This window comes from Schistocerca gregaria, chromosome 11, assembly GCF_023897955.1.
Source record: "Schistocerca gregaria isolate iqSchGreg1 chromosome 11, iqSchGreg1.2, whole genome shotgun sequence".
NCBI classification, from domain to species: domain Eukaryota; kingdom Metazoa; phylum Arthropoda; class Insecta; order Orthoptera; family Acrididae; genus Schistocerca; species Schistocerca gregaria.
Window position 1 is genome coordinate 73,494,498 of NC_064930.1, and position 26,060 is coordinate 73,520,557.

The following is a 26,060-nucleotide window of genomic DNA, read 5'->3' on the forward strand; positions in this document are numbered from 1 at the left end:
TTTCATACCTCTTTTTGAAACTAAGGGACATGGTAAGTATGGATTACCTTAGCATGACATACTTTGGACTTTTCCAATCCCATACAACAAATGGTCTTATTATATGGGGACATTCTCCACATGTCGAAAACATTTTAAAAATGCAAAAGAAAGTTTTGCGTTTAATTTGCAAGATAGCTCATTTAAATTATTACTGCAAAGAACATCAATCTGCAGTACCTGGTTGTTTACATTTTACTCGTTGAGAAATTTTTTGTTTTTACATTATGACAATTACATCTAAAGAAACTGAATACCCACAAGTAATTCAACAACTAAATTTTAGGTTTATTTTTCATAGCACAAGTTCTGCACACTTTTCGTGAACACCCAAAGCACGTTCGCTCTACACAACAACTACAGGGTGTACATAAAGTCCGGGAACACTTCCCATTATTTATTGCACAAGAACTAAACATAGTACAGATGTCATACACATTGCAAAAATGGTTCAAATGACTCTGAGCACGATGCGACCTATCATCTGAGGTCATCAGTCCCCTAGAAAGTAGCGCTACTTAAACCTAACTAACCTAAGGACATCACACACATCCATGCCCGTGGCAGGATTCGAACCTGCGACCGTAGCAGGAGCATGGTTCCGGATTCAAGCGCCTAGAACCGCTGGTCCACAACGACCGGCTACATATTGCATTTTGAAGAGAAACTCTGAAAGTTTTTTTTTACATATATTCGATATGCGAACCATTAGTGATCCGGCAAACCGGTAACCGATTTCTTGCCACGCCCGTCCAAGAACGGCATCGTCGACCTTGGCCGTCGCTTCCCGTCTTCTCTCTGCTACATCACGTGGTACAGGCGGTACATAACACCACATCTTCAATGTGTCCCCACAGAAAAAGTCACACGGAGTAAGATCTGGTGATCGCCGGCCGAGATGGCCGAGCGGTTCTAGGTGCTTCAGTCTGGAACCGCGCGACCGCTACGCTATATGTAAAAAAACTTTCAGAGTTTCTCTTCAAAATGCAACATGAAGCCGGCCGCTGTGACCCAGCGGTTCTAGGCACTTGAATCCGGAACCGTGCTGCTGCTACGGTTGCAGGTTCGAATCCTGCCACGGGCATGGATGTGCGTCATGTCCTTAGGTTAGTTAGGTTTAAGTAGTTCTCTAAGTTCTAGGGGACTGATGACCTCAGAAGTTAAGTCCCATAGCACTGACAGCCATTTGAACCATTTTTAGATCTGGCGATCGGGGAGGCCATTTCACGAAACAGCTGTCCGCTTCTGTAGCACGGCCGATCCATCGATGCGGAAGCTCCGTTTGGCAAATTACTAAACTACACTGTGGCTGTATACATGAAAAACAAAATACTTTCAGGATTTCTCTTCAAAATGACATATTTATGATATCTGTACATTGTTTCTGCAATAAATAATTGTGAGTGTTCCCGGACTTAACGTACACCCTGTACTCTAGTATACAGTTTTCCTCTTTTATTAATATGGATAAAATCGACAAGTTTTTCTTTCTTCAAGCTTGTCCGTTGGACATGAAGAATAATCAACTCGAACTAAAAACGTTTTGCCTTGTGTAATGTTCTGTCATCACCACTGGCTATTAAAACTAATGCACCACGAAGATGACGTGCATCAGACGCGAAATTTAACGGACAGGAAGGAGATGCTCTGATATGCAAATGATTAGCTTTTCAGAGCATTCAGACAAGGTTGGCGCCGGTGACGACACCTACAACGTGCTGACATGAGGAAAGTTTCCAACCGATTTCTCGTACACAAACAGCAGTTGACCGGCGTTGTCTGGTGAAAAGTTGTTTTGATGCCTAATGTAACAAGGAGAAATGCGTACCATCACGTTTCCGACTTTGATAAAGGTCGCATTTTAGCCTATCGCGATTGCGGTTTATCGTATGGGGACATTGCTGCTCGCGTTGGTCTAGATCCAATGACTGTTAGCAGAATATGGAATCAGTGAGTTCAGGAGGGTAATACGGAATGCCGTGCTGGATCCCGACGGCCTCGTATCACTAGCAGTCGAGATGACAGGCATCTTATCCGCACGGCTGTAACGGATCGTGCAGCCACGTCTCGATCCCTGAGTCAACAGATGGGGACGTTTGCAAGACATCAACCATCTGCACGAACAGTTCGACGACGTTTGCAGCAGCACGGACTATCAGCTCGGAGATCGTGGCTGCGGTTAACCTTGACGCTGCATCACAGACAGGAGCGCCTACGATAGTGTACTCGACGACGAACCTGGGTGCACGAATGCCAAAACGTCATTTTTCTGGATGAATCCAGGTTCTGTTTACAGCATCGTGATGGTCGCATCCGTGTTTGGCGACGACCCTTGGCTCTACCCTTCAATCGATCCCTGCCAAACCGTACATTTCAGCAGGATACTGCACGACCGCGTGTTGCAGGTCCTGTAACGGTCTTTCTGGGTACAGAAAATGTTCGACTGCTGCCCTCGCCAGCACTTTGTCCAGATACCTCACCAATTGCAAACGTCTGGTCAATGGTTGGCGAGCAACTGGCTCGTCACAATACGACAGTCGCTACTGTTGATGAACTGTGGTATCGTGTTGAAGCTGCATAGGCAGCTGTACCTGTACACGCCATCCGAGCTCTGTTTGACTCAATGCCCAGGCGTATTGAGGCCGATATTATGGCCAAAGGTGGTTGTTCTAGGTACGGATTTCTCAGGATCTATGCACCCAAATTGCGTGAAATTGTAATCACATGTCAGTTCTAGTGTAATATATTTATCCAATGAATACCCGTTTATCATCTGCATTTCTTGTTGGTGTAGCAAGTTTTAATGGCCAGTAGTGTAACAGAAAAGCAATTAGGAATTTTGCTTTCAGCAATTGTATTCGATGAATCGGCCACGAGGAATCAGGGTGAAAAATGATCCAGCTGCTGCTATTACGGACACATTTAACAAATTTATTTGGAACCGTCAGTAGATTTATAGCTCTGGAGTGTATTTGATAGCTTTGGTGTCTTTCAGAGGTCGGATTAAATTCCATATATATGTGCCCAAACAACCCGCAGAACACAGCATCCAAGTCATGGGCCTGGCAGATGCACATAGTGCATGTAATTACAACGCCTACATCTACTCTGGAAAAAGATGTGATGGAGCCACACATTCTGTAGTACGGGGTGTTCTGAAAGTCTCTCCCCAGTGCCGTATGATTTTTAGCCGCGCGTGACGTATGCCGCAGTGAATATACCGAAATGAAACTCAGTGAAATACAAGTTATTAATTTATTGAATATTCATTTTTACTTACAAATTTTCACATTTAGTGTTGAAAGTGTCCTCCCTGTTGTTGAATACACAACTCAATTCGTCTACTCATGTTTCCAAACACAAGCTGTAACATTTCTCCTGTAACAGAAGCAGTGAACGTGGATATTGCAGTTTTCAATTCATAAACGGATTCTGGACGGTTTTTATAGACAGTTGCTTTCGCTGCATCCCGGGAGAAAAAGGCAGGTGGTGTTAGGCCAGCCGATCGTGGCCAGGCCAAAGTCGCTGTGAAATTATGCGGTCACCAAAAACATCGGCAAGCAGCGACATTAAAACGCGAGCTGTATGCGCGGTTGCACCATCTTGTTGAAAATAACCGTTCAGTATTTCACCTTAATTCTCGTTTGAATGGGTACACAATATCACGGCAGTATCGTAGTGTGTGTTTATTGTTTCGTTGACAAATGTGGGATCCGCAATCCGACGTCTAGAAATTGCAATCCAAACTTATGTTTTCACAGAATGAAGTGGTTCCTCATGAATACACAGTGGATTTGCAGTACTCCACATGCGAGAATTTTTGCGAGTTCATGTACCCGCATAAATGAAACCACGCCTCATCAGTGACAAACGTTTCATTAAGAATATCCCTTCCATTTTGTTCAAGAAATGTTTGAACCATTGACTATAATGTAGTCTCTTGCCACGATCGGTATTTTTCAGTTCCTGCACGACTGTTACTTTGTGTGGGAAAAGTTGGGCGAGTTTTCTTACTGACTTGTTCGGACTGATGGACATTTTATCGGAAATATCGAGTAGTTTATCCTCAGACAGAACGATAGGACGGCCATTTCTAGTTCATCTGTCACTGAACAGTTACTTCGAAATTTGTCACTCAAATCTCGCACAGTATCGAGATGTGGGAGTGTTGTCTCCAGGAAATCTGAATTAAATGTTTGACGAACTGACACTGTGTATTTACCGGCAGCTTTGAACACTCGTTCGACTAAAAACACACGTTCTACATTTTAAGAGTGATAAAAACGAAACAAACCAATAAAGGAACTAAACTTTAACGCTCAAGTCAACACGTAACGACACACACCAACGATGCTACTGACGCTGGCTGAGATAAACGGAACAGTGGAGTGTTGCGAGAGTCCACTTGAAGGGAAGTAACCCAGGCAGGCGAACAATCATACGGCACTGCGGAGAGACTTTTTGATCACCCCGTAGAAAAAAAATTTGCATTCCCACTACCATTCCGTCTATCTAAAGGGCTGTACGGCACGAACAGAAATATCAGTTGCGACAACTGGTTTCGTTCTTTAGAACTTGCTCAGGAGCTACTAACTCACAATTTGACATTAGCTGGGGCAGTAAAAAGGAACAAACCCCAGATATCAGACAAATTTCGAGCAACAATCGCTCGTCAAATTGGATGTAACCTTTATGGCTTTACAAAATACATGATACTGCTTTCTTATGTCTCCCCCACCCCCCAAAAATGGCAGTCCTATTTATATCGACAATGCACCATTCCAATTACATTGCCTTGCATATGGTAAACCGGAAAACATATCTTTTTAAAAAGCCACAAAAAGTTGAACAGGCACACTAGATATGACGTGCAGAAGGTGGCAGGGATCGAATGGATGGTAGAGCAACGGGTCGTAACACATCTGAAATGTAACGTCCACTGTTCAAAGTGCCGTCAATGCGAACAAGAGGTGAGCGAGACGTGTAACCAGAGGCACCCCGTACCATCACACCGGGTGATACGCCAGTGTGGCGATGATGAATACACGCTTTCAATGTGCGTTCACCGCGATGTCGCCAAACACGGATGCGACCATCATGATGCTGTAAACAGAACCTGGATTCATCCGAAAAAAATGTTTTGCCATTCGTGCACTCAGGTTCGTCGTCGAGTACACCATCGCAGGCGCTCCTGTCTGTGATGCAGCGTCAAGGTTAACCGCAGCCACGGTCTCCGAGCTGATAGTCCGTGCTGCTGCAAACGTCGTCCAACTGTTGGTGCAGATGGTTGTTGTCTTGCAAACGTCCCCATCTGTTGACACGGGGATCGAGACGTGGCTGCACGATCCGTTACAGCCGTGCGGATAAGATGCCTGTCATCTCGACTGCTAGTGATACGAGGCCGTTGGGATCCAGCACGGCGTTCCGTATTACCCTCCTGAACCCACCGATTCCATATTCTTCTAACAGTCATTGGATCTCGACCAACGCGAGCAGCAATATCGCAATAGGCTACAATCCGATCTTTATCAAAGTCGGAAACGTGACGGTAAGCATTTCTTCTCCTTACACGAGGCGTCACAACAACGTTTCACCAGGCAACGCCGGTCAACTGCTGTTTGTGTATGAGAAATCGGTCGGAAACTTTCCTCATGCCAGCACGTTGTAGGTGTCGCCACCGGCGCCAGCCCTGTGTGAATACCCTGAAAAGCTAATCATTTGTGTATCACAGCATCTTCTTCCTGTCGGTTACATTTCGCGTCTGTATCACGTCATCTTCGTTGTGTAGCAATTTTAAATGGCCAGTTGTGTATGACTGATCGAAAAATTGGCCTCTTCAAGACCGAAGCGGAAAACAACGAGGTCACGGGCTCCCTCGCAGATCTCAATATGCTGCAAAGGGCTGTGAGTCCAATCACAGCGTTCACTTCACGCACATTAGTGATTATATGCTATACTTTACCTTAGTTCAATAGCAGAACGCATTTTCGAAAACTTTTCATTTGAATGAATTACAATCGTATCAATCATGTCGTCGGTAAAGAAAAAGCGGCAAACTTCTCCTGACCTTGTTTTTTTTCCCCCCACAGGACCTTGTATCGGATTGCCGTACTCTTATGATGTTAGATGCTGCTGGTTCGCGTCCTAGAACGTACAGGAAATGATGACGTTGTGAAACATTTATTTGTTCCGTAGTAAGAAGCTGGAAGACAACTCTCATCTTGATTGTCGTGCTCAATGCGTAGCTGAGCTCGAAACATCAGTAGGCAGCTGTGGAGTGATAAGTATGCTTCCTCTAGAGCTTCTGTCAGGCTGTCGTTATCCGATTTCTTCCCGGAATAAGGTATTTTCTACTTCAAATATTTCTCGAAGAATTTCATCACCGCGATCATCATCATCAACATCATTGGGAGAGTCATCGTCATTATCTGTTTCATTATGAGAATCTAGGATAGTAAGGTCCTCATTCGGAATGTAGGATTCGTCTGAATCCACTTCCAAGTCGGATTCTTTTAAGTAATCTTGAGGGCTACCATTTTTTCCGACCGATTTGAAACGTATTTCGGGCCTTCCGCTGTAAACTTGTAGGCAAATCACGAAAAATATATTTTAACGAACTTTAATGGAGAAATTTCTATTACTGTAACAAGACTGCATAGAAAATTGGATTGCGTGTGCGAATAACGGAATAATTAAAATTAAAACTTGAAACGGGTGTTGTTACAATTTTTTTTCCCGCTGTGAATACAAAAATATTAACCGTAGTGTAGAAACAAAACTTCCAATCAAATTGATGAAATGTTTCGATTAAGAAAAGAAAATTCTTGGAAGCGGGGAACGCCGATCAAGCAGACGGATAAATACGTGACACTTTTGGGAGCACCTGGTCGGAGGGACCAGCAGAAGCTTGACGCTTTAAGGAATCGCGATCTGTCAGACCGGGAAGAGAATGCACATTTTCGGAACACGGTCTCACACACCCTCAATATGCAACAAAAAATCTACGTACTGCAAAACAATGAATGCGCCGACAGTGAGTTGTTCGCCAGCTGCCCTTCCGGACCCAACCGAAAATTACTCAGGTTCTCCCCTCCCTCGGGCAATTAAATGGCTCTGAGCACTATGGGACTTAACATTTGAGGTCATCAGTCGCCTAGAGCTTAGAACTACGTAAAACTAACTAACCCAAGGACATCGCACACATCCGTGCCCGAGGCAGGATTCGAACCTGCGACCGTAGCGGTCGCGCGGTTCCAGACTGAAGCGCCTAGAACAGCTCCGGCTGGCTCCTTCGGAAACCATGCGGCATTGTTAACGTCAACAAGGGCGGTATCTGAGACCGACGTTCCGTTCAGAGCGTTAAATTTAGTGTCTTGGCTACCCTGTATTTCAGGAATCACTGTAGCCATTGACATGAAACTTTTACGGCTCATTAAATCGTGTATTCTGAGTCTACTGAACTACAACAATTGCATTTCCGCCACTGCTTTCGAAAATACCATTCTTTAATTACACGGCTGAAATTTGGTGTACTTTTTTTGTACGGTATACTAAATACTTTTAATTATACATAACGTTATGTTCTTGTTGTAGTTCAGTAGACTCGGGATATGTATGTTGTTACTCCCTGAAAATTTGAATACTCTACTCGAAGTGGTTTCTGAGATTTAGGGAAAAAGTTTCAGGGACGGTTTCTGAAGTTTCAAAAGGCTGCAACACACTTAATATATACTGTATATCATCTTCTTTATCCTTTTTCTTCTCTTCTTCTTTCTGGACTTCTTAGTGGCCAACTGTGTCGCAGAGTCTGATTTATAAATGCGAACCTTGTCCATGCGTCCAAGGTTTCTCTGATGCAGTTTGCTCCAGGATTAATTCTCATATGCTGGAGCACTTTTACCCTACCAATGTTGCCATAATTAAAAGCAATAACAGCATCACTGTCCCCCAACTTTAGTGTCTTCATTCCAACAAAACATTTTTTGGTAAGCGAGTTCATATAAGATTACTGAACGACGCATTAGGATGTTGGGTCTCACCATGCAGACATTTCTTCAGTAATTCAGAATTTGCCAGGTTTTATGATATTCATGACTGCTGCTGGGATGGGATGTTTACGGCTGTATGAACTGCTTGAGTACTGGGCATTGCGGTAATTGCCCCATGAATCAGGTCCTGGAGGGCAAAGGTGATGAACTGGTTTTCATCGGTTGACACTCTGTGGAAGAAGGTAGCACATAGTGTCTGCTTCATTTTCAACAAATTCTCAGTATTATTTCTAATGGCCATCCCATAATACTGCTGTAGTTCATCAATCATTTTGTCTGTCAGCCTTCCTCTTAAGGTTTTACCATCAGAAAGTTTCTTGTCTCTCAAACTTTGTTTCAACTTCCTCAACCTCTTCTGGACATGACCAACATATTCCAGTTTTGTGATAACCTCCTCACCATAAGGCTGACCGGCTACTACACTGTTATATGGTTCTGAGTCTTTTAGAGTAACACACTCCCCTTTCGTTCACAGACGGACTAAAAATTTCAGTAGCTGCAGAGGCATCCATACCACCACCTGTTCCTTCATAATTTCTGTCACAGATATGCCCTGCTTCATTTCCTGATTTACTCTTATAACAATGGTTAAAATCTGGAAATCTATTACCTTTCCAGTATCCACGCTGGTCACCGTAGCAACAGAATTCTTAGAACTGTAACCGCACTTGCGCTCAGTGCCATCAAAAGCTACTGCTACGTCAGCCACAACATCATTTATTTCAACAGCTTCGCTTGCAGCACCCTTCACTGCCTCATGTGCAACAGATTCCACAGCAGCTCCAATAAATCCTGTATACTTGTCGATTTTATACTGTGGGCGTGGCATATTCATCACGGCACACATTGTTTCTGCTGCACTGTGTTCTTTGCCAATAGCTCTCAATCCATGAAACCACCTAACATAATAATTATCTTTCCACTCATCAGAATTCCAAAATGAATGAGTATATTTACAAATGGCACAATTAATGATGGTTCAAATGGCTCTGAGCACTATGGGACTCAACTTCTGAGATCATTAGTCCCCTAGAACTTAGAAGTAGTTAAGCCTAAATAAACTAAGGACATCACACACATCCATGCCCGAGGCAGGATTCGAACCTGCGACCATAGCGGTCTCGCGATTCCAGACTGCAGCGCCTAGAACCGCACGGACACTTCGGACGGCGGCACAATTAATGATAATTTCCCTGGCTAGTTCATTTGATACCTTACTGGCTTCATGTAAACTAACTGGCCCTCCACATATTTTACAACACACACATTCAACTAACACCCTTGTTAGGATGTGCAAATCTATCAGAATATAACTGTGTATCACAACGCTTTATTTTAATCTTCAAACACCATGTGTGTGTTTCTCTAGATACTGACGAGTGTAGCTGTATCTCACTGTCTGTAACTTTACACGCCACATGCTGAACACAATGTTTCCCTTTATTCCAAAATCTATTACCATGAAACCTACGTTTCTCAAAAACACTTCGTTTTAGCGTCATACTTTATTTTTGGAGAGATTTACCAATATATTCGTGACTTTCCTCGGAAAAACGTTAGCACTTCGACATACAACGCCTGTTTATGCTATGAAACGGCGCTACCAATAAAAACACGCAATTTAACCTTTATAACACAGCAATCCACAGCCTTCTATATAAATTAACATCATCAACTGGTATAGATTATACTTAAAAAAACCACTTCCCATGTGAGTTTATAAATGATACATATATCATTTTATTCGGAAAACTGCGAATTTTATAAGAAGATAAAAATCCGAAAATGTGAAAAAAATTCCGTTTTAAGTCCCCTTAATACAGGGTGACCATATACCAGGGAGTTGTTAAAACCTTGTGGTCTGCCTTACAACAGGTCGTGTCGTGGGGGAAGCCTCGTCAGAGAGGTCCATCACATGAGCGTCTTGGGGGAGTGATTCCAGTGCTGGTTCCCTGTTGCCTTGCACTGATGATGGTGAAATGACGATGAGGACAACACAACACCCAGTCTCTGAGCGGAGGAAATCTCCGACGCACCCGGAAATCGAACCCAGGCCCCTTTGCATAACAGACCACTGTGCTGGCCACTTTTTTTTATCGCATTTCGTTCGTTTTCGTTCGTTGTATCCGTTCGGGGCGTACGTCGCAAGATACCCGTTTCAGATAGTCGTTGATCCATAATCTCAGTTTTTTTTTATTACAGAGGGCAACTAACCCTCTGACCGAACACGCTGAGTGCCAGCAGCACTCGGCTATCTGGGCGGACTCTCGGGGTTGAAGCTCGGACCAATTATATAACTGCTCACTCCTGGGTTCCTATTATGTATCTTTCCGCCACTGTGCCGATCGTTTCGGTTCTCAAGAGCACCGAACGGTCTGGTACTCGAATCAGAGCCCCTGCGTTATTCAGTATGCATTTCGGTAGCGGTGCCGATCGGGTCTGGAGAGCCGAAGCGCTGTTGTCGGTTGGCGTCGCGCAGGCCAATCAAAAGCGAGCTGCCGCAGATCCGCGCATGCGCACTGCAGCGCACACAGCGCCACGAACACAACGCGGGTAGCAGACTACACAGGCGCGCTGTTCTTCTTACCGAAAACTGCGTCTACGTCGCCGTAACGCATGACGCCTTCATCGCTCTTGCCCCCTCCTTAACAGTATCAGGCGCAGTACATCCATTTCCATGATTCTCAGCTGAAATGCATACAAATTTTTACAGTTTCCCTGACCGCATGTTTCCATGAATGCATAAAACGATAGCGTATTTGACTGTATACTGCAGATTGTCGTAAATGCCGCGTTATGTCATCTTATTCTAATTCACACAGACATTTTGTTATGGATTTTACGTTTCGGAAAAGGAGTTAGGAATAGTGTGTAGTGCCACATTGTACTAATACATCTATAAAAACACCCGAAAAATTGATTCTGAGTTTCAAAGAATAAGAAGATAAACAGAATGTCGTTATAACTCGCTCATTGAGATCCAAATGATTAAGAAGCCCAGTTCGCTGTATGATACGTCAAAGATTTGGGTCTTAAAAACAAAACTGAAAAAAAAAACGCATTTTCGAGAGCTCCTGCCGTTGGTCGAAGTTTATAACATGCATCTCACGAATGAAAATGTTTCGTATATGGTGCTACAGTTTAAAAATATTACAGCGGAGATCTTTCATCCCTGTCTACTGTTGTTGAGGATTCGATCGCAGATAAATACTTGTGACAAGCAAGATTATGAAGGTGACCACTGCTAGTTAGATTCCCAGTAAGTTAACATGTGCTCTTACATTCATGTCTAACCGAAACTCGGAAATCGCTACATATTCGGAAAAAAAGGGTGAATTATTTCTGACAGGAAAAAGTATAAAGGTCACTGTTGGTTGTTTCTCTCACAGGAATTTCATCTCCAGCAATTTCGTATTTCGTTTTGTAAACACACAGAAATCACCATTACTGAGGTAGTGCGCTCATACATGTAAGTAATAACGAACATTGCAGAAAATTCTTAACTTACAGGAATAACAACCGTGCGAGGTGACGCTTTGGTTAGCACACTGGACTCGCATTCGGGAGGACGACGGTTCAATCCCGTCTCCGGCCATCCTGATTTAGCTTTTCCGTGATTTCCCTGAATCGTTTCAGGCAAATGCCGGGATGATTCCTTTGAAAGGGCACGGCCGATTTCCTTCCCTAATCCGAGCTTGTGCTCCGTCTCTAATGACCTCGTTGCCGACGGGACGTTGAACACTAACCACCATCACAGGAATAAAAATTGTCTCAGAATGTGTTGCATATATGACGAGGAAAAAAAAATTATTTTTGCCCATCCGTGCGTGAACCCATTTCCTTTAGTATGATATTCCAGTGCGCTAACCACTTGGCCATGACAAACATCAGAAACTCAGCACTTATTTGTTGTAGTATTGTGCAGAGTAACGTAGGCTGATTTGGTTGCCAAATGGTGCTTCGTAAGTCGTAAATGCGTGATAGTTTGGAAGGTTTCCAATATCAGGCTCCACATAATTGCTTTCCATTGTTACTTGAAAGTTGTAAACATGTTTCGATAATTACTGACTAAACCATTTGTCGGTGTGTGGTAAGTAGACAAAGTCAGTAGCAACGTCAGTTCATACTGATGTAATATACGTTTTGATATTAAACGATCTTGAAAGTCTTATTTGCATAAAAATAACACGCATTTTGAGACAATATTGTCTGAAAACTGTTTTTTGATGTAATCATTCACAGTAACCTAACCATATTTCTAACAATGGAAAAATGGTCTGTTATGAAGTCCCTTTCCAACTGGATGCGTCCTCTGGTGATTCTTTAGTACCACACTCACTAAATCCAAAACTAAAACCACTAAATCTGTTTAAAATGACAAAGTACAGGTGTACATAAAGCACAGCTCGTCGATCGACAGGGCCGCACCGAAATCCAAAACCTCTCGGTACAATTGTCGTAAAATCGGTGCGAGAACCGATCGGTAACAGCTCTGAGAAGCCTACTGAATAGGGTATTTCGATAAGGCACCGAAAATGACGTCACTACCGAGACTAAGGTACTACACCGATCGGTGGGAACGGTACAGAATAGGGCCCCTGGCAACGCGCCAGTGGCTCGCAAGCCGACTGACTCACCTCGGCGAGCGGTCCCGCTGCGTGGTAGATGCGCGCCGTGTGGTCGATGAGCGACGGCGGCCGAGAGACGGTGCGCAGCTCCGAGGCGATCGGCCCCGACGTGATCACGATCAGCGGCGGCCCGTTCTCGCCCTCCTCACCCTGGCCCAGGATCTGCAAGCACGCGACACCACTCTGTTAACCCAGGGCTCCAGCCAAAGCAACAGCATGACGTGTAGGAGTCACTACGAATGTAATAAACAAACACACATACACGCACTGATGACCCAAAACATTGTCACCACCTGCTTAATAGCTTGTTTGTCCGCCTCTAGAACGAAATACAGTGATGGAAATGCGTCCACAGAAGCTTACAACAAGACAGACCAGAATGCTACTAAGAATTATGAAGAAAAACCCGAAGACGACAGAGACGGCACTATCCGCATATGTGCATGACCGCTCCCGAAAGGACATCACTCCAAGGGCAGTTGGTACCATCCTCAATCATTCGGGCTACAGAGCCAGGGTCCCGACACGAAAGCCCCACATCAGCAAAAAGAACAGGAAGTGGCGGATGGAATTCGGGAAACAGCGTGTATCGAAAGTAAAGTTCTATGTACTGACTTGGCAGAAAATCCTAAGAAATTTTGGTCCTATGTCAAAGCGGTAGGTGGATCAAAACAAAATGTCCAGACACTCTGTGACCAAAATGGTACTGAAACAGAGGATGACAGACTAAAGGCCGAAATACTAAATGTCTTCTTCCAAAGCTGCTTCACAGAGGAAGACTGCACTGTGCTTCCTCCTCTAGATTGTCGCACAGTTGACAAAATGGTAGATATAAAAGTAGACGACAGAGGGATAGAGAAACAACTAAAATCGCTCAAAAGAGGAAAGGCCGCTGGTCCTGATGGGATACCAGTTCGATTTTACACAGAGTACGTGAAGGAACTTGCCCCCCTTCTTGCAGCGGTGTACCGTAGGTCTCTAGAAGAGCGTAGCGTTCCAAAGGATTGGAAAAAGGCACAGGTCATCCCCGTTCTCAAGAAGGGACGTCGAACAGATGTGCAGAACTATAGACCTACATCTCTAACGTCGATCAGTTGTAGAATTTTGAAACACGTATTATATTCGAGTATAATGACTTTTCTGGAGACTAGAAATCTACTCTGTAGGAATCAGAGGGCCGTAGACACGGGTTCACAGGTAGATGCCGTGTTTCTTGACTTCCGCAAGGCGTTTGACAAAGTTCCCCACAGTCGTTTAATGAACAAAGTAAGAGCATACGGACTATCAGATCAATTGTGTGATTGGATTGAGGAGTTCCTAGATAACAGAACGCAGCACGTCATTCTCAATGGAGAGAAGTCTTCCGAAGTAAGGGTGATTTCAGGTGTGCCGCAGGGGAGTGTCATAGGACCGTTGCTATTCACAATATACATAAATGACCTGGTGGATGTCATCGGAAGTTCACTGAGGCTTTTTGCAGATGATGCTGTGGTGTATCGAGAGGTTGTAACGATGGAAAATTGTACTGAAATGCAGGAGGATCTGCAGCGAATTGACGCATGGTGCAGGGAATGGCAATTGACTCTCAATGTACACAAGTGTAATGTGATGCGAATACATAGAAAGATAGGTCGCTTATCATTTAGCTACAAAATAACAGGTCAGCAACTGCAAGCAGTTAATACCATAAATTATCTGGGAGTACGCATTTGGAGTGATTTAAAATGGAATGATCATAGAAAGTTGATCGTCGGTAAAGCAAATGCCAGACTGAGATTCATTGCAAGAATCCTAAGGAAATGCAATCCGAAAACAAAGTAGGCTTGTTCGCCCACTGCTTGAATACTGCTCAGCAGTGTGGGATCCGTAGCAGATAGGGTCCATAGAAGAGGTAGAGAAGATCCAACGGAGAGCAGCGCGCTTCGTTACAGGATCATTTAGTAATCGCGAAAGCGTTACGGAGATGATAGATAAACTCCAGTGGAAGACTCTGCAGGAGAGTCGCTCAGTAGCTCGGTACGGGCTTTTGTTAAAGTTTCGAGAACATACCTTCACAGAAGAGTCAAGCAGTATATTGCTCCCTCCTACGTATATCTCGCGAAGAGACCATGAGGATAAAATCAGAGAGATTAGAGCCCACACAGAAGCATACCGACAATCCTCCTTTCCACGTACAATACGAGACTGGAATAGAAGGGAGAACCGATAGAGGTACTCAGGGTACCCTCCGCCACACACCGTCAGGTGGCTTGCGGAGTACGGATGTAGATGTAGATGTAGATGTAGACAGCAGACGTCTGGTTCAAAAATGGGTCAAATGGCTCTGAGCACTATGCGACTTAACTTCTGAGGTCATCACTCGCGTAGAACTTAGAACTACTTAAACTTAACTAACATAAGGACAACACACACATCCATGGCCGAGGCAGGATTCGAACCTGGGACCACAGCGGTCGCTCGGTTCCAGGCTGAGGCGCCTAGAACCGCACGGCCACTCCGGCCGGCTAGACTTCTGGGATACTATATTGTATAGCGATGAAAGCAAATTGAATATCGTGCACAATGGTGGTAGGATCTTGGCCTGGAGAAGACCGAATACAGACTTCGACCGAAATAACACTCAACCCACGGTGAAGCACGAAGGTGGTGGAGTGATGGTATGGGGTTGTGCGTCAGCCTCCGGTGTCGGAAAATTAGTGCTTGTGGAAGGTACTGTGGACAGATTATATGAACATTCTCAGACAGAACTTACAACAGAGTGACACCTTGGGACTTCCTAGAAATTACTACTTCCAACAGGACAATGATCCCAAACGTACGGCGCAAACTGTCCGGCTGTGGTTGCTCTACAACGCTCCACACACTGTTAAAACACCAGCTCAGTGTCCGTACCTGAATCACATCGAACACTTGTGGAGTGAGCTGGAAACACGAGTGCGGAAACACCACATCCGTAGTAAGGCCTCTTTGAAAGAGGCTCTCCTTCGAGAATGGGAAGGTATCACGTCGGAAACTACAAGAAAACTGGTCCATCCCATGCCATGGAGGTTGCAAGAAGTAATACATCGGAAGGGTATGCATACGAAGTATTAAACATCTTATGGCTTTGTCAGAAGTATCATTTTCTGTTGGTGTATGAATACTTAATTTCCAGCGCAGTAGAGAATATGGGAGACTTTTTGTATTTTGTTTTTTAAAGGGTTGTTCACTCTCATTCTATATACCAACATAGCTGCATTGGCGACTGGCCAATGTGTATAGTGCATATCCAGTTAGTGTTTTTGGCTCAAATGGCTCTGAGCACTATGGGACTCAACTGCTGTGGTCATCAGTCCCCTAGAAGTTAGAACTACTTAAACCTAACTAACCTAAGGGCAACACACACATCCATGCCCGAGGCAGGATTCGAACCTGCGACCGTAGCATTCGCACGGTTCCGGACTGCGCGCCTAGAACCGCGAGACCATCGCTTCCAGCTAGTGTTTCTGGTTTCGTATTGTCAATAAAGGCATTTTACTTTTCCATGCTCTAGAGTATGAAGGCTTACTTCCATAAGAACCTTCAAAATCGCAGCGCGTCAGAAATTCGTTGGTTAATATATTAAAAAACTAAAAACCCGCCACGGTTGCTGAAAAAGCACCTAGTGTTAAGAGTCAACCCAGGTTTCGGCGTAGATAAGTACAGCTTCTTCAGAACAACAATAAAACCCACAAGTGCATAAGAAGACATTTGTCAATGATTAAAAGAGCAGCATAGCTATACATTTATAAACGAAAAAGAAAAGGAAAACACCAACAGTACATATGTACAAAGTAAAAACCACTACTTAACTTAATGGTTTACGCTCCACCTCACACCGGCCTATGTTCGATGGGACCATGACCCGCTATAAACTGCAGCTACAAACGCTCACTCACTTACAAGACTGAGCCGCTACCTATACGCATGCGCCAAGACAAGGGAAGTTACTCGAGTGCGCATGCGCAAACGAGAAAGTTTATACATGGGTCGGGGCTAAATAGCCCATACATTCCCAACCGTGGATCAACGTATATCAGAAAATTAAATGGATAGAACAAGAGACGAGCTAAATAGGAGACGAAACCTAAAAATAACCGCACACGGTTGCTTGTGCTAGTAAAGAAACTTATATATGAAGCTACCTATGGCAACAGGAGGAACTCTTAAAAACTATACCTAAAGCCAGCAGTTAGCCTGGGGGGGGGGGGGGGCGCTAAGGGGAAGTAATCTAAAGACGTCGTGGTAATAAAGATACAGGGATAAAACGTGAGGTGTTCAACGGGCTAACGTCACCTTCATGGTAAAGGACAAATGAGGATGGAAAGAAAGAAGGTGAACAGCTTGACCAACCGCGCTCGCTAATCAGCGCACGAATATGATAGTCGCAGATCATCAGATTTACAAGTATGAAAAACAAAGTAAAGGCGCGAAGCCTTCAAAAAATTTTCTATTTCTTAGTAAGAGTTGGTCGTTAATGATATTGTCTTTAACATGTTGCAGATGTTTAAAGATCTGCATTTCTTCCAAAACATCCGGTTTTAAGCCCTTAAACTCGGCATGAAGTAACTCGATATTAACAGGAGGCCTCGACGCATGAGCCGTTTGCACAAGGTGTTCCGCATAAGTAGAGCCCTTAGCACCGTCACCGTTTCTAGTAGGAATATGCTCTTTATACCTGAGATTCGAGCTCGCCCCGTTTGATCAATGTAAAATTTTGGACAATCCGCACATGTATTTTTATATGCTCCTGATTGGGAAAGTTTCAGAGTCGCCTATTCTACTAATAATAGTTTACATAGGAATTTAATTCACTCCTTGCAGAGTAAGAGCGATAAACTGTTAATATCGAGTTACTTCATGGCGAGTTTAAGGGCTTAAAACTGGATGCTTTGGAAGAAATGCAGATCTTTAAGCATCTGCTACATGTTAAAGACAATATCCTTAACGACCAACTCCTACTAAGAAATAGAAAATTTTTTGAAGGCTTCGCGCCTTTACTTTCTTTTTCATACTTGTAAATCCTGCCTCGGGAATGGATGTGTGAGATGTCCTTAGGTTAGTTAGGTTTATGTAGTTCTAAGTTCTACGGGACTGATGACCACAGATGTTAAGTCCCATAGTGCTCAGAGCCATTTGAACCATTTTGAGGCATTCAGACAGTCGTTTTTCCCTCGCACGATCCGCGAGTGGAACAGACGGGGGGAAATATGACTTTGGCGCGAATTGTGCCCTCCGCCACACACCGCTTGGTGGCTAGCGGAGTGTATATATAGATGTAGAAGGTTCTGACGTGGTTATGGCCACACGACAGGAATTAACAGATGCTGAACACAGATTGGTAGTGGCAGCTAGATGCGCGGGACATTCTATTTCGGACAACGCAGTGGCCGACGGCCTCCACGTAACGACCGAGAGCAGTGGCATTTGCGTAGGGTGTCACCCCTGACAGACAGGCAACAGTGCGTGACAGAACTGCAGAAATCAATGTGGGATGTGCAACGACAGTATCCGTTGGGACAGTCTGGCGAAATTTGACGCTAATGGGCTGTGGCTGCAGACAAGTAATGCGAGTGCCTTTGCTAACGGCACGACATCGCCTGCAGCACCTTCCCTCGGCACGTGACCATATGGCAATATGGCAATAATTACCTTTGGCTACTTCGAGACCATTTGCCGCCACTTGTGGGCTTCATTTTCCCAAACAACGATGTCACGTCATCACGACACAATTGTCGGTGATTGGTTTGAAGAATTGGATCACGACGACTGGAAGACTGTAGCCTGGTCAAATGAGTTCTCATTAAATTTGGTAAGAGCTGACGGTAGGGTTCTAGTGTGGCCATCATACCAAGTTGTGACGATGACACTGTGCAAGCTGATGGTGGATACATGATGGTGTGGTCTGTGTTCATATGGAATGTGTTCTAACTGCGTTGTAAGTATGACCAGGACGGTCGTGGGGTAGCTCTGATGAAAGGCGCGGCTGGACCCGCGAGGGGCCCGCGAACAACATCACAACAGAAACGGACGGACACGACCAACGTAGCACAGAATGAATACAAGATGAAACAACCGAGTCACAAGGAAACAAACTCGTATACAAACCAGGAAAAAAGTGGTCTAGTGCAAGTGAGGTGTAAACCGATTTAAGTGACATTTTTTTGTTTATTGTGATTTCATTCCCCTCCCACATATGAACAGGGGAGGGCTGTCAGTGGCACAATCCGCCGCTCTTCAGCTCAGTGACATGAACTTAAAATAAGAATAAAATGGTAAATACATAAGGCGATAAAGGGGAACTTAGAATAATAGGAGAAAATGGAGGTAAAAAAATATAGACTAACACGAAGGCGTTCATGGAGGACAGTTAAAAAAACGCACCAGAAAGATAAAAAACACAGTTGGCGATTCTTTAAAACTCAGAGAAGAGACTGAAAGGACATGCGCACGGGAAAAGTCGGCCACAGTAGTAAAAACACTCTGGAACAACACACTTAAAACCCACTTTTAGCACACACGACAAAGAAGAAAACTGACAGGCGGGACCTGCCGAGGGACAGAGCAGAGAGGATAGAAAAGGAAGGGAGAGCAAGGGTCAGCAGGGGAAACGGCGGGATGAAAAGAGGAGGGGCATCAGTGAGTTCACGAACAGGCATGAGACACGTGGGGCGGGAGATGAAGAGGGAAGACAGGGCAGGAGGGAGTGCAGAGACACTGGAAGGAGGCACAAGAGAGGGAGGGGGAATAGGAGGGGGAAGCCGCTCAGGAGGAGGGAGGGAGGGAGAAAGGGAGCCTTGAGGAGGAGGCAGGAAGAAGGGGTTAGGGTTGGTACGAAGCTCATCATCCGGGAGGGGTAGACGGTGCAAGTTGCGTTGGGAAAGTAGATGGAGGGTGTGGAGATGGAGAGAGGGTGGGACACAACGGTAAAGGCACGGGGCAACTGGTTGGGGGTGGAGAGGAAGGGAGACGCCAGGGGGTGAGGGGGATCAAGGCGGCGGACAATATATAGTGTGCGGATGTGTTCAAGGGAAAGGAGAAGGTGGACTGGATGAGTGAGTGGCTGGTGCTTAAGTACGCTCTCGGGGGCGCCGCTATTGGACGCTGGGACCACGTGTTCCACTGTGGCGCCCCCACACTTAAAGCGAGCCAGGAGGCGCGCGCCGCCACAGCTTACGGTGCAGCAGCCTCTATGTATCTTCGACGTCCATGACGTCTGGCACGGATTCAAATTCCGCGGCGCGCGGTACCAGAGAATGGACTGCGTGCTGTGGTCCAACTGAACTGATCAAAGACTGGCAATAATTACCGTTGGCTACTTCGAGACCATTTGCCGCCATTCGTGGGCTTCCTGTTCCCGAACAACGATGTCACGTCATCGGGCCACAGTTGTTGGTAATTGGTTTGAAGACTATTCTGCACAGTTCGAGCGAATGGCTTTGATCACCAAGATTGCCTCACATGTTCAGATGTTCAAATGTGTCTGAATTCCTAAGGGACCGAACTGCTGAAGTCACCAGTCCCTAGACTTACGCACCACTTAAACTAACTTATGGTAAGAACAACACACACGCCAAGCCCGAGGGAGGACTCGAACCTCTGGCGGGAGGGGCCGCGCAATCCGTGACATGGCGCCTCGAACCACGCGGCCGCTCCGCGTGGTTGCCTGATATGAACCCCACGGAACCTTTCTGGGACATAATTGAGAGGTCATTTAGTGCACAAAATCCTGTACCGGCAACATTTTCACAATTGTGGCCGGATGTAGAGGCAGCATGGCTCAATAGCCTCAATACAGGGCGAGTCAGAACTCCTTGGACACCTTCATCAGTTGGAAGATTAAAGGGAAAGTTGAAATGTGATGATGGGAACATTGGTTTGACATGGGGCCACCAACGTTTGGAGTGAATGTCATTCATGGCACAATAGCCTCAATACAGGGCGAGTGAATAGTCCTTGGACACCTTCATAAGTTGGAAGCTCTGGAATTTAGTGGTGTAATTTGTTTCTGTCTATCTTGTACAGTATAAAAGTTATTAATGTTCAAACTTACCTTGATACCGACTCATGTCTCGGGATGGACAACACGGAGAACACGTATTGGAGCAGTCGGTATGAAGGTAATTTCCCAACTTTGAACATTAATAACTGCTAAACTGTACGAGATAGACAGAAACAAATTACACCACTAAATTCCAGAGCTCAAACGAGTGTTATTTGGTGTGTCATACACCCCCCTTCCCATTTAAAAAAAGATGGCTTGAATCCAAAATGGCGGATTTCATGATGGTGGCCATGCATAACATTCACTCCAAAGTTGCGGCCCCAAGTCAAACCTATGTTCCCATCATCTCATTTAAATTTGCCCTTTAATCTTCCGACTTGTGAAGGTGTCCAAGGACTTCTGACTCGCCCTGTATTCTAGCGACTGGTTGAACCCTCGCCGCGCTACACCGGGCACAAGCAGGTCCGACACGACATTAGGTGGTGTCGGATGGCTGTCGTCACCTCAGTGGCACACGGAAGGCGTGTGTGGCTGGAGGCGCGGTGCGAGGCAGATGTGGTAGGGTGTGTATTATGCTTACCTCCCTCTCGGGCTCCCTGGAGTTGGGGTCCGGCATGAAGAGGTAGGCGCCGCTGTGGAATTGCGCCGACGGGTACGCTGCAAACAGCAGCCCGCACTGCGTCACCCGGCCCGTCGCCTTGCGGGTGATGGCCCTGACAACAGCAACCAAACACCTCAGCTCGCGCTGAAGCACAGACACACTGGCTCAACACGTGCAAGCCGATCCACGTCCTATGGAATGAGCCACTAGCCCACATCACTATCGGTCATCCATTTGGTATCCACAGCTGGTTATAGGCTCCCAATACACGTGGACTTAAAGAGACACTTACCAATGATTTCGAAAAAAGGGAAAATAAAAACGAAGTTATTGTACACAGTATGGATATTTATAATTTATTTAATGATTTTATTCGGCAGAAACAGCGACAGTGTGTGGTAAGGAACAGGTGTGGAGTCAAAAAATGGTTCAAATGGCTCTAAGCACAATGGGACTTACCATCTGAGGTCATCAGTCCCCTAAAACATAGAACTACTTAAACCTAACTAACTAACCTAAGGAAATATCACACACATCCATGCCCGAGGCAGGATTCGAACCTGCAGCTGGTTTCGCGGTTCTAGGCGCGCAGTCCGGAACCGTGCGACTGCTACGGTCGCAGGTTCGAATCCTGCCTCGGGCATGGATGTGTGTGATGTCCTTAGGTTAGTTAGGTTTAAGTTGTTCTAAGTTCTAGGGGACTAATGACCACAGCAGTTGAGTCCCATAGTGCTCAGAGCCATTTGAACCATTTGAACCTGCAGCAGCGCGGTTCCAGACTGAAGCGTCTGCTCGGCCACAACGGCCGGCCATAACTCAGCAAATCACTACCGCAGCCGCATGGGGGTTGTACGGTTTGGTGGCCCTCCATTCCCCATTAATGACGAAAAATTCAGTTAAGAACTGCTGCAGTTGCGTTCAAATATATGTGTAAAAGCAGGGCATTTATACAGGGTGTTGCAAAAAGGTACGGCCAAACTTTCAGGAAACATTCCTCACACGCAACGAAAGAAAATATGTTATGTGGACATGTGTCTGGAAACGCTTATTTTCCATGTTAGAGCTCATTTCATTACTTCTCTTCAAATCACATTAATCATGGAATGGAAAAGCACAGCAACAGAACGTACCAGCGTGACTTCAAACACTTTGCTACAGGAAATGTTCAAAATGTCCTCCGTTAGCGAGGATACGTGCATCCACCCTCCGTCGCACGGAATCCCTGATGCGCTGATGCAGCACTGGAGAATGGCGTATTGTATCACAGCCGTCCACAATACGAGTACGAAGAGTCTCTACATTTGGTACCGGGGTTGCGTAGACAAGAGCTTTCAAATGCCCCCATAAATGAAAGTCAAGAGGGTTGAGGTCAGGAGAGCGTGGAGGCCACGGAATTGGTCCGCCTCTACCAATCCGTCGGTCACCGAATCTGTTGTCGAGAAGCGTACCAACACTTGGACTGAAATGTGCAGGAGCTCCATCGTGCATGAACCACATGTTGTGTCGTAGTTGTAAAGGCACATGTTCTAGCAGCACAGGTAGAGTATCCCGTATGAAATCATGATAACGTGCTCCATTGAGCGTAGGTGGAAGAACGTGGGGCCCAATCGAGACATCACCAACAATACCTGCCCAAACGTTCACAGAAAATCTGTCTTGATGACGTGATTGCACAATTGCGTGCGGATTCTCGTCAGCCCACACACGTTGATTGTGAAAATTTAGCATTTGGTCACGTTGGAATCACGCCTCATCCGTAAAGAGAACATTTGCACTGAAATGAGGATTGACACATTGTCGGATGAACCATTCGCAGAAGTGTACCCGTGGAGGCCAATCAGCTGCTGATAGTGCCTGCACACGCTGTACACGGTACGGAAACAACTGGTTCTCCCGTAGCACTCTCCATACAGTGACGTTGTCAACGTTACCTTGTACAGCAGCAACTTCTCTGACGCTGACATTAGGGTTATCTTCAACTGAACGAAGAATTGCCTCGTCCATTGCAGGTGTCCTCGTCGTTCTAGGTCTTCCCCAGTCGCGAGTCATAGGCTGGAATGTTCCGTGCTCCCAAAAGACGCCGATCAATTGCTTCGAACATCTTCCTGTCGGGACACCTTCGTTCTGGAAATCTGTCTCGATACAAACGTACCGCGCCACGGTTATTGCCCCGTGCTAATCCATACATTAAATGGGCATCTGTCAACTCCGCATTTGTAAACATTGCACTGACTGCAAAACCACGTTCGTGATGAACACTGACCTGTTGATGCTACGTACTGATGTGCTTGATGCTAGTACTGTAGAGCAATGAGTCGCATGTCAACACAAGCACCGAAGTCAACATTACCTTCCTTCAATTGGGCCAACAGGCGGTGAATCGAGGAAGTACAGTACATACTGACGAAACTAAAATGAGCTCTAACATGGAAATCAAGCGTTTCCGGACACACGTCCACATAACATCTTTTCTTTATTTGTGTGTGAGGAATGTTTCCTGAAAGTTTAACCGTACCTTTTTGTAACACCCTGTATGTCCTGTGCACAGTTACAGATGTAAAAGAAAGGAACTAGTTTTTCGACTTGTCTACCAGTTTCACACACATTTAAATCAAAACATTATAAAATATTCGCGCTTTTTCACGCATTATTATTAGTACCCAAGTCATGTAACATAGCGTCAAGTTAAGTAACATGATATATAATGTCATGTCGTGTAACACGACACAGTCCATCGTGTCATCAACTATGGGTTTCGTCATGTCGTACAATACGACAGAAAGTGTCATGAAAGTTTACGATCTACATCTACATGGATACTCTGCAAATCACACTTAAGTGGCTGGCAGAGGTCTCTTCAAACCATCTTCACACTAATTCACTGTTATTCCAATCCCATGCAGCGTGCGGATAAAACGAACAACTACAGGCTGTCCAGAAAAGGACTACCTGATTTCAAAATTCAATATCTCGAAAACAAAGATCGATAGAGGGATGCAGTGAACGCTATGTTTAGTGTGAAAGCTGTAAGAAGTTTATACAGCAGTTTGAAATAATAGTTACAAAAGCTGCTAACAGATGGCGCTGTAATCGCCATACGCTCTGCTAGTATAGTGATCCGAAGCCCAGAGCGATCAGTTCCACTATTGAAACGTGAAAGGAGGTTAGCGTACCGAAGGAAGAGGTTAAAACGGTGTACTCCATTGAACAGCGCGTTTTTCTGGTGCTGGAGTACCACAGGTTAGAAGAGAGTCCTACGGCAACAAGGCGAAGTTTTCGAGCACGATTTAATGTTCCAAAAGTACCCGATGCGAAAACCATTCGTACGCTCTTCGCAAAATTTCAACGAACAGGCAGCGTAACTGATGATCTAGTGAGTTAATGCTGGCCGCAAGCAAACCTCAGTTACGCCTGAAAATATCGCCACAGTTTCTGGAATTATTCAGCGAATTTCAATGTCATCCGTCCGTAGAATTGCATCTGAGACTCGTTTGAAGCGTGCCGGCACGCAGAAAATACTGAGAAAGAGCCTACACATATTTCCACTCGAAATTCAAACGCACCAGGCCATACCCGTACGAGCTGTGCAACAAAGGGTTGCCTTTGCTAATCAGATGCTCACAACGATTGATCGTGAAGGATTTGATGTTGGCTGCATCTGGTTTACAGATAAAGCACACTTCCACCTGAATGGATACGTGGATAAGCAGAACTGGCGATTTTGGGGTTCCGAAAAGCCATATTGGTGTGAAGCGAAACCTCTGTATCCTCCTGAAGTTACTGTGTGGGCTGAAGTACGCAGCAGAGGCATTATTGGCCCTTTTTTCATACGAGAAACGGTCACTAGTGCAAGTTTCGTTGCAGTTTTGGAACAATTTGTCGCCACACAGCAAGTGTTAGAGGATCGACCAGGTACTGAATGGTTTCTGCAAGATGGAGCCCGACTACATCGGACCGAACAAGTGTTTCGCTTTCTTGGGGAATACTTCGGGAAACGAGTCATTGCTTTGGAATATCCCAAATTTACTGGCGCAGGCACGGATTGGCCTCCATATTCCCCGGCTTTGACTCCCTGTGACTTTTTTGTGGAGCACAGTGGAAGGCACGGTCTACCCGAAGCATCCCGCCACGCTGGACGAGCTGGAATCGGCGACCTCTGTGGCACGTGAATCCATTTCGGTTGAGACACTACGAAATGTGATGGCGAATTTCATTCTTCGTTTGCGCCACCTCTGTAGTGCCAATGGTGAACATTTTGAAAACATTGTCATGTGATTGTTTGCAAAGATTGGTTTCATACGAATATTTCACTTATGTATGCTGATATGAGCTGTACAGCTTACAGCGCCATCTGTTAGCAACTTTTGTAACTATTATTTCAAACTGTTGTATAAACTTCTTACAGCTTTCACAATAAACATAGCGTTTACTGCATTCCTCTATCGATCTTTGTTTTCGAGATATTTAATTTTGAAATCAGGGAGTCCTTTTCTCAACACCCTGTATATCTTTCCGTGAGAGCTCTGTTTTCCCTCATTTTATTGTGATGATCGTTTCTCCCTATGTAGGTCGGCGGCACCAAAATATTTTCGCATTCGGAGGACAAAGTTGGTGACTGAAATTTTCTGAGAAGATTCCGCCGTAAAGAAAAACGCTTTTCTTTTAATGATGTAAACCTCATATGCTGTATTATGCCAGTGATACTCTCTCCCCTATTTTGC

At 45.2% G+C, this 26,060-nt stretch overlaps 1 protein-coding gene across 2 annotated transcripts in view; it reads right to left on the bottom strand.

The window, feature by feature from the left end:
• LOC126295334 (alpha-mannosidase 2) overlaps positions 1–26,060 on the bottom strand; it is a 923,615-nt gene that overhangs the window by 76,295 nt on the left and 821,260 nt on the right. For both annotated transcript variants that reach the window (XM_049987803.1, XM_049987802.1), the window contains 2 exons: positions 21,319–21,451; positions 12,725–12,877 (listed from right to left, as the gene is read on the bottom strand). In XM_049987803.1, coding sequence (XP_049843760.1) covers positions 12,725–12,877; positions 21,319–21,451 — 286 coding nt within the window. The remainder of the gene's footprint in view (positions 1–12,724; positions 12,878–21,318; positions 21,452–26,060) is intronic.